Below are 10,070 nucleotides of genomic sequence, written 5' to 3' on the forward strand. Positions count from 1 at the left end.
GGAGAAGAGAAGGTTGTGTGGAGACCTCAGAGCACCTTCCAGGAGCTGAAGGGGCTCCAGGGAAGCTGCAGAGGGATCTGTGTTAGGAGCTGCAGGGACAGGACAAGGGGCAATGGGCACAAATTGGAGGAGGGAAATGTAGGTTAGATGTTAGGCAGAAGTTTACCCTGTGAGGGTGGTGAGACCCTGTGCCAGGTTGTCCAGGGAGGCTGTGGCTGCCCCAAGCCTGGCAGTGTTCACAGCCAGGTTGGCTGAGCCTTGAGCAACCTGCTCTGGTGGGAGGTGTCCCTGCCCAGGGCAGGGGTTGGGGCTGAATCATCTCTAAGCTCCATTCGAAACCCTAAATTGTGTGATTATCAGTGTTCAATAAGACAAAAGGCATCAGTGAACCTGAGTATGTTGAGAATTATTACATGCCATAGCAAAAGAAAATGATGGAGTCCTTTCTGGGATGTTTTAGTATTTTCTTCTCCCCTCAACAGAACATGACCTTGAGTAAATGATAGTCCTGTTCCTTCCTGCTGGTATTCCTTCCTTTTGTTTTAGCACACAATTAATGCATTGTATGTTTGTTGCTGTAAGTTGCTAAAGCTGAAAATAAAGTTGGTGATTCTTGTCAGTGTCTTGTCTTAGTTTTGTTTTTATCTGTCTAATTTTCTATTTTTTATTTCCCCCCAGGAGTGGCAGAACTCCATACAGAAGAATGCTGGCCTTGCCTTTATTGAGCTTGTCAATGAAGGAAGGTAAGTCACAATATTTGATAGCACCTCTGCCTTAGCCTTCAGCAAGTTGTGTGGCTTGAAACTTCTTAAAAATAATTTTTTTCTTCATTTTGTGTCATTTTCTTCTAGTTTTGCAAGCATGACATAATGTTCTTTGGTACTTAGGTTCAGTGCTGAGTATAGAATTTGCAGAATCTGAATGCTTTTTATTTTCATTAACTATTTCATTTATCTGTGTGTCATTTCTCTCTTCCTGTCCTTGTGTACTGATTCACGTTGAAACTATAATTTGTATTCAGCTAATCTCTTGAGAAAGGGAATTGATATTTGAAAGACAGGGCTAGGAATGGAAGATAAGCCTCTGTCTCAAAAATTAGATTCCAGTTTGCTCATTTATTTCCGATCCACCTCGTAAAATAGAAACAGGGAGTCTCTTTAAATAAAAAAATCTGTTAATATTGCCAATTAGTTGAATGTTCCATTCATAACTTTGTGTGTATTAGTGGCCCTTACAGGGAATAGCAGAGCAGGTGATCAGGCCATGCTCTTTGACTTGCAGTGACTATTCAGAGCCATCAATATTTTCTTCATTAGGTATCGATTGCTGAGGCAGACAAAGAGCAATATTTACTTTTTTCCTAAAGGATTTTTTAAGGATGTCTTAATTAGTTAGCTAAGGTGTATTATAAGAAATGGCATTTATTCCACCTAAATTTTGTTAGTAGCTCCAGCTAGTGAGAACCCCAGCAGAACATAAATTTTACATTTTTACATTATTAGTACAGCTACTGAATTAAAAATAATCATTTAGTAAATGTATTTCTATCAATGTAGGAAAATGGGGAATGGTTATGTGAGATTTTCTTCTTTGATAATGTATAGATGTTCTCAAGATATGTAAAAATAATGCCCATTTTAATGGTTGCTTTTCAGTTTATGGTAGGGGAAACACCATTCTGAGGGAGAAAAAACATTTTGCTACTAGTCTTGATCCCAAGGGCCAAGGTAGAGTAACAAGGGTGTTCAGTTTCAGTGTTAAGATCTAGCCTGTAGTTGTTTCCTATTATGTGAGCCTGACCTGTCTTGACCCGACTTACAAAATGCCTGCTATAAATTTGGCCCTTGATTAATGTTTTATTAGCATAGATAACATGGAGATCCCACACACATGTAAACCACAACGTGAGGTTCATCTGTGTGAGATGATTATCCTGAGCAGATCGGTTGCTGGGACTCAGTTGTAAGGAGCAGTTACCTAGTAGCTATTCAGCTTGTCCAGGTCAAGATTTCAGGGTATATTCTATCAGGAAACTGTTTGGAATTGACTATTTTCTCTTGGAAATCTGCAGTGCCCATCACAGACAGATGGAATCACTCCCCCACCTCCACAAACACCATCAATAACTCAGTGTCCAGCCTGGGCACAGTGGATGTCTCAGGGACAAATGGTCCCTCGAAGACAGAAGTGTGGTTTTGTTTAGCAGAAAACGTCTTAAGTAATTGTTACTTCATTTCATCCCTGACTTGTCGCAGAGTTGTGTGTATTGGTGTTTTTGTTGGTTTGTTACTCAGTGGGAACATAACTTTCATTCTGGCAGAGAAGGGATTAATGTCTTAAAATTGGCTCCTTTTCTCTGTCTCTGTTTTCTCCATTGCTGTTTGTAGGAGCCTTTAAAGTTATTGCAGAATTGGTCATTTGTGGGTTTTCAGCATTCACTAAAATGAAACTATTACCTCTCATATGACAGGGACTTTATTCCAGAGCTGCTCTGTATTCACTTTATGCATTATTTTTCTTGTGCATATACTAACACTCAGACTAAAACATTGAAAACTCTTATCTTATTATATTTGCTATTTTAAATGTATTTTTGCCACAACATTATAGTATTAGAAACTACAAGACCTGAAATGTCTTCGTGAAAACTTGGAAAAATAGCTGAATTATACCAATTCAGATTTTAGCTATGTAATTGTGTAAGAAAAGATGAATTTTAAATTGTTTCTGCAAGTGCAGAAGAAAAGGACAAAGTGCAAAGGACAGAGCTGGTTTCAGTGAGGAAGGAACGATGTGTCTAGGGTACCGTGGCATGAGAGTTAGAGTAAATGAGGTAAAATTAAGGAGTAGAACTGCCTAGAGTTGTGGAATCTCAGAATTGCTATTGTCTGTTGCCTTACTGGAGAGAGTCTTGGTCCTCCTATAACGTCTGTGAACTAGGACTTTGTTCCCAGTATTTATTACCAGTTTTTTTCAACTGACAATGCCAGAAGATATTCCAGTTTGAGGTGTGTTCTACCACTTTTATTTATCAGGCAAATAAGATGACTGAAAACTCTTTCTGGAAGAGGTCTAGAAGAAGAGATCTACATCTCTTCTTGTGCTTCCTTTCAAATGTATTTTTTGCCTTTATGTGAAAGGTATGAATGTACTTCTCTCTCTCACAGCAGTTGAAAGTTTTATGTTTAGTCTTGCCATGTTTTGGCTAGGATTCCCTGGACAGAAATATGTGGGGAAAGTTTTCCTCTGGGACTCATAAGGTCTGCAGTGTGTGCACTGCATTCAGAACGTGTTGGTCTGAATTTCATCATCTCCACCAGTAGCTAATGGGTTACACATCGAGTTGCTCCCAGGCTTTCCAGATGGATCATGTGCACTTCACATGTAGAGCAGAATTGATCAGTTTGTGCCCAGTGAAATTTTGCATCTTGAACTGAAAAAAATAAATCTCTAAACAGGAGGTTAGTGTGTGGAAATACAGAACTGTAAACCTACCTAAAGCTGAAATACACAACTGAAGACTTGAAGGGTCACAAGCCTAGTGAAAACAAAATGCTCTGTAGAAAACCAGAGGTACAGAATGTGAATGAAAAGCTACAGGAGCAGCTATTGGAGAATCACCTCTCTCTGTCCAGGAAAAGAAACATCAGTTTCAGTATATTGCTGCATTGAACATTAATCTGGTTTTAGCAAACGTGAGTTTTGTTTGCTGTTGTGATGTCTGTGGACACTGTGAATGCTCTTTGAACCCCTGTTGAAAAGACTCTCGCTGTACTTGAGCCATCTGTGCAGCACAAGTAGAGGTTGCAAAATGTTTTCCTTAGCAAAAAACTGCTGTCAGATTTCAGTCTTTGTGCTGCTTTCACCTTCTGGTCCTCCCTTCAGGGAGAGTCTGTTTGGGAGCCTGAACCCGGCAGTTAGTGACGAGGGAATTTGTTCACTAGAACCATCCTCGAGGTGATCTAGTTCACTGTCACGGCCAGTGAACCTTTGGAGGCTTCCAAGGTGTCTAGACAGGTATTTTCTTTCACCCTGGAACTAATTATGTTCTTTGTGCTGCTTTCACCTTCTGGTCCTCCCTTCAGGGAGAGTCTGTTTGGGAGCCTGAACCCGGCAGTTAGTGACGAGGGAATTTGTTCACTAGAACCATCCTCGAGGTGATCTAGTTCACTGTCACGGCCAGTGAACCTTTGGAGGCTTCCAAGGTGTCTAGACAGGTATTTTCTTTCACCCTGGAACTAATTATGTTTCCTCCTTAAGCACAAGATGGTCAGTTGTTTATTTTGTTAGACTCTTATTTCCCCTACTTGACTAGTTAGCAAACAACCCCTTTGCTGTGTGAAGGTTACATCTCTCCCTGTCGTTTTGATTCATTAGCACCCTTTAGTCTGGAACATCTCTTATGCTGGACCTTGTTTTCTGTATCAGTCAGGGCACTAACAAACGTACTGGAGCTTGAGACTAGGCATGACAGTTATTATCCCCTTTGGGGTGATAATGGCTTTGGCATGGCAGGGGTTGAGGGATCATTCTCCTAAGCATGCTGCAGCAATTATTCTTCCCAATTTTCAGTTGAAGAGACTCTTGAAGATGCTTCATTTTAATTGTATCAAGCATAGTTTTCTTGGCCATGCAGAGAATTACAGATCAGTGGTCTAATATTTTTTTTTTTTCACTGGTAAATGAATATTCACATGGCAGTTGCTTTAAAAAAATCTCCCATAGTTCTGCTCCTGGAGACACTTGTGAATCCTTAAGTTTTGGGTTGCTTGGTTTGGTTAAGGAATTGTAAGGGCAAAGGCAGAGGAGAGGAAGTAATCCATGCATTCTGCCAGTTGGATGAGTTTTCATGTTATTGCTTTGGTTTCATAGCTGAAGCAGCTTTGTTTGCATGTGAATTTGCACTACAGATTAGGCTACACCTTAAACAACATTTTAAATGTGCTGAAATTGTGGCCTGGATGTGTTTCACAGAGATAAGACAGATCAGGGTCCAGAGAAGAGTAATGAGGCTGGTGAAGGGACTTGAGCACAAGTGCCATGAGGAGAGGCTGAGGGAGCTGGGGATGTTCAGCCTGGAGAAGAGAAGGTTGTATGGAGACCTCAGAGAACCTTCCAGGAGCTGAAGGGGCTCCAGGGAAGCTGCAGAGGGATCTGTGTTAGGAGCTGCAGGGACAGGACAAGGGGCAATGGGCACAAATTGAAGGAGGGTAATTTAGGTTAGATGTTAGGCAGAAGTTTTCCCTGTGAGGGGGGTGAGACCCTGTCCCAGGTTGCCCAGGGAGGCTGGGGCTGCCCCAACCCTGGCAGTGTTCACAGCCAGGTTGGCTGAGCCTTGAGCAACCTGCTCTGGTGGGAGGTGTCCCTGCCCAGAGCAGGGGTTGGGGCTGGGTGATCTCTAAGGTCCGTTCCAACTCTTAAATTCTATGATTCTATGATTGATATGTACAAGGCAAACAAGTGATTTTATGTTCTGCTGCTCTTTTTCTGCATTAGCAACTGAAAGCCTTAAAAAAAAAGCTTTTAATAACAGATATTTCTAAGAACTAATCAGCAGAGCATGTAATGGATTTCTCTGGTGTATCCCTGTGTGTCCTATGGAAATATGCACCCTCGAACACAGTGTTGCTCCTGCAAAGCCAGTTTTAACTTTATGAATCCCAAAGTAGCTAATTAAAGAGGAAATGTTTTTAGAGACAATATGTGAACTCAGAGAATAATTGGGTTGTAATTAATCTGTCAGCTCTGCTGCCATTCATAAGCTTTGGGTTTATGAAGGGCTCAGAAATCTCAGATGAATTACAGCTTTATTTGTACCTAAGTTGGAACAATGTATATCCTACCATTTCAGACTGAGAATGTTTTATAATCCTGAAAAAATTACTTAAGTGTATACGTACCATAAAATACGAGTTTTGCATTTGGAGAACAATCTATATTGCATTGCAATCCACAGTGTTTTATTTAGACTTTGCATCAGTTGCATTAGAGCTTTAACTGTGGATGTTTATATGCATAAACTGCTGACTTTTCTTTATATCTTGGGGTGTGAATGTGAAAGATCTTTCTTACCTATCTCTATTTCAGGTGAAACAAATGACTGTCTGGAATGTTTGCATTTTGTTTAATACTTACTTTGGTTTATTATCAAAATACAATTTTTTTAGTTGCCAGAGAATTACCCTTCAAACTTATTTATGTCATTTTCTTAACACAATAAAGTCAGTTACAAAGCCTCAAAATGTTAGTATATATACTATATCTACAGATTTTTATCTTTGGACTTCATTCTCTCATGACAGTTCTTAAATACTCTCTCTGTCCTCAGGTTGCTGAGTCAAACCATGAAGGATCATTTGGTAAGAGTGGCTAATGAAGCAGAATTTATCCTGAGCAGACAGAGAGCAGAGGACATTAACCGTCACGCTGATTTTGAGGTAAGAAATGAAACACAAAACCATACCAAGCCCAGTGTGTCTGAGGATTGCAGTGTGTGATCTGAGCTCTTCAGGCACAGGAGGTTCCATTCTGAAACATTTGCATTCAGTGATTCTGCCCCTGGACTCGGCACTGGTGAGGCCACACCTTGAGTCCTGTCCTCAGCTCTTGGCCCCTCAGCTCAGGAGGGACATTGAGGGGCTGGAGCAGGTCCAGAGAAGAGCAACGAGGCTGGTGAAGAGACAAGTGCCATGAGGAGAGGCTGAGGGAGCTGGGGGTGTTCAGCCTGGAGAAGAGGAGGCTCAGGGGAGACCTTCTCACCCTCTGCAACTCCCTGACAGGAGGTTGGAGTCAGGTGGGGGTTGGTCTCTTCTCCCAGGCAACCAGCAGCAGGACAAGAGGGCACAGACTCAAGCTCTGCCAGGGGAGGGTTAGGTTGGAGATTAGGAAGAGATTTTTTTACAGAGAGAGTGCTCAGGCATTGGAATGTGCTGCCCAGGGAGGTGGTGGATTCCCCATCCCTGGAGGTTTTCAAGCTGAGACTGGATGTGGCACTTAGTGCCATGGGCTAGTGACCACGGTAGCGTTGGACTTGATGATCTTAGAGGTCTTTTCCTACCTGGTTGATTCTATGAGGTGTTTTGGTAGGTTCACCACTGACTTGGATGGAGAAACAAGGCTGAGCAGAGCAGCTCAGAACTTGTCAAAATTTGCACACCATAGTTTGTAGGGGAGAGAATCTTATCATGCCAATGCTGCTCTTTTCCATTAAGCAAATATCACTGTGTGTGTTAAAGCTGTTTAGTGTCACAGTCAAGACACAACTCTGGAAAAAGCCACTTTGCTGAAGATAAATGTTAACATCCTGTAAAGTTCAAAATGAGAAGTTACGTTTTTCCTTCTTTGTATCATTTCCTATTTAACTTAATCCCTCTCTAAAACCATTCTCCTTATGTTTTACGTGCTTCTGGTTTTGTTTTGTTACTGTTTTTTCACCCCACTTAAGGGATTCTGAAGTGAAATAATGGTTTTTACTTCTGTAAAATACTTGTGTTACTTGTAATAAAAATACAGGCCTTTTTTTCTGAGTCACTTTGGTTATACTTCCAATTTTGGATCTCAGTTACATTGCACATCTCCTTTAAATATTGGGTTTAATGAATATTGGGTTAAATGAAGCTAAATCTCACTCAATTCCCTAATATTCTACTTAAGGAGTACTTAGTCTTCCTTCTGACATACGATACTACTTGTGGTTTTGTTTTTAAAACGGAGCATTAAGAGATTGAAGGCACATTTGTGCTTAACCTATTTCTAAACTGGTTTTCTCTTAAATCTTGACTTGAAAAAATACTCCCCAAAGATGAAAGCATATTTGTCTTAGACAGTGCTTATGTTCGAAAGGTCATCTGTGTTGGCCCCAGGATTCAAGCTGTGCCTTGTTTAATAACATATCTGCACTTCATCTCGAGCTAGTTACCCCCTCCTGCAATCAGAGTTGTTGGAAGCTATCTCCAGTGCCACTCTGCAGTGGGGAAGGAGCAGGCATGTTTCATTTATTACAGCAAGGCCTGGCGACAGTCCTGTGGAGATGAAAAGTGCATCTTTTTACTCCGTTGCCTGATAATCATTGGAGTGGGACATGCTTGACATCTTTGGCTGTGGATTTATGCAGAAGCTCCATGCATGACATGGCATTATTGATTAGGTGAACAGCCCACTTTTGTTCTTCTGCTGCAGACTGTTTGCAGAGGGTTGTGTGTGTGTGTGTGTAGAAAAAACTGTCATGTCAACACAGGCTGTCAAGGAATGCAGTTGTTCAGTGACAACTTCACTGTTAGCTCTATCTCAGACTCAAGACGCTTTTTAGGACGTCTGGAAGAAATTTAAACTGAGCATCCACTTACATTTTTAATATAGCTCTGAGTTTTGCTGTGACAACTCTCTAGGATGAGAGTTGGCTACGCCTTTCAGCTGATGCTGGTTTGAATCTGTGCTGTCTCAGTGGGATTTTATCTCATCAGGGTGAACTTAGAGTGTAGTAAAAGAGCAGCACTCTGTCCAGTTGAGGTTTGTTACTGTGTTGGAAAAACTTCGATCTAACCTGACTTCCACAGGTGTGCAAACTGAGGATATACCACCTGGATTCTGCCAAAGGCTTGCAGAACAAGCCTGGTGTGTCATGAAATCAGTCTGTAGCAGATTCCAGCCAGTGTTGTGTTTCTTTTTGGAAGGGGGAACAGTTAGTCATATCTATCTGAATCTGCAGGTCCCACATTATCAATCAGAAATGCTAGTGTACTTGTTCCATGGTGTGCACTTCACACTGCATTTCTGCCTTCTACCATGGCCTGCTCTGCATTTCACCTGTCCTTCCAAGTGTCTTGACTACTCTCAGGCCAATGGTACTTTTGAGCTATGGTGCTTCTCACAGCCTTTTAAAGTGATGCTCCAGGCTATAGAGAACTTGACATTATTCTTCTGTCATGCCTAGAAATGCATCTGCCACTTGGCTAGGCTGGAGCTCTTCCATCAGCTCGCAGTTCTGAGTTGGCGCTGTGTTTGCTGCTGATGTGCTGTGTATGCAGTTGGTAGGAGCCTGATGAAGTAACATTCCACTTTTCTCCATGTAGCAGGGAAACACAGGTTTTGACAGTGAATATGGAAATCTGAGCATTCCTACCGCAGCTCACAACACTTAAAATCTTAAATTTTGCCCATTGTCCCTGGGATTTAGATGCAGATGTCTCTTAGGCATTTTTCAAAGTCTCACCTTGAGTGTTTGGTGGAGCTGAAAATCCCAGAGAGGAACCTCTTTGTGCCTGAATTCCAACCACTGGTTTCGTGCTACCACCCAGATTATTTTCTAGAAGTGACCTTGAAAAATGTGGTGATTCACACTGTGTCTTAGATTATGTGTGCAGACTGCTGCAGTCAGGCCTGTGGGAATAATTGGATTTGGTGTGAGAAGGGGGAGGGAATTTTGTGCTCTAATTGACTTTATTTTGTAATTTATGGCAGGGATGGCCCTTGCCTTTGATGTGCCTCCCGTCTTATATAATTATATAAATCTCTTCATGTATTTGTGGCTGAATATACATATTTATAGAATTCTAAGTAAGTAAACCTGCAATGTTTTAGGCCTGGACTGTTCAGGCATCACAGTGTTTCATCTTTCTAGTGAAGGTTTAGTTTGCTATCAGATGGTACTGCTGGATTTTGGTAAAAATCTGTGATACTCAGTGCTTGGGTGAAAAATTTTTCATGACTGTTCCAGCAACATCGGGTTGTTTGGGTTTTTTTTGCCTGGAAGATTCACATGAAAAAGGAGCAAAATAGGAGAAAATGTACAACACAAAGCTATTTGTGTTGCCCGTCATGGTGTGTGTAGAGGAGCAGTGAAGAGCACAACACAATAATTTTCAAATTTTCTCTAATGAGTGGACAAGGATTCTCCATTCTCAGGAAAACAGACCTTTGATGATTTTTCTTTTTCCCAGTAGAATGTAACTGCTGCTGTAACTTGCAGACTAAAGTGTCTGTTCTTTTCAAGACTATGTGGTATCTCTCCCTTGAATTTTTGGTCATGTTTTGTTTCAAGTTCTTGTCATCCATAGGAATATCAAGCACTG

At 41.3% G+C, this 10,070-nt stretch overlaps 1 protein-coding gene across 1 annotated transcript in view; it reads left to right on the forward strand.

Annotated features, from left to right (window-relative positions):
• LRBA (LPS-responsive vesicle trafficking, beach and anchor containing) overlaps positions 1 to 10,070 on the forward strand; it is a 142,111-nt gene that overhangs the window by 73,732 nt on the left and 58,309 nt on the right. The window contains exons 33-34 of the mRNA XM_009082076.1: positions 679 to 743; positions 6,329 to 6,437. Coding sequence (XP_009080324.1) covers positions 679 to 743; positions 6,329 to 6,437 — 174 coding nt within the window. The remainder of the gene's footprint in view (positions 1 to 678; positions 744 to 6,328; positions 6,438 to 10,070) is intronic.

The sequence above is a fragment of the Acanthisitta chloris genome, unplaced genomic scaffold, assembly GCF_000695815.1.
Source record: "Acanthisitta chloris isolate BGI_N310 unplaced genomic scaffold, ASM69581v1 scaffold8389, whole genome shotgun sequence".
Lineage (NCBI taxonomy): Eukaryota > Metazoa > Chordata > Aves > Passeriformes > Acanthisittidae > Acanthisitta > Acanthisitta chloris.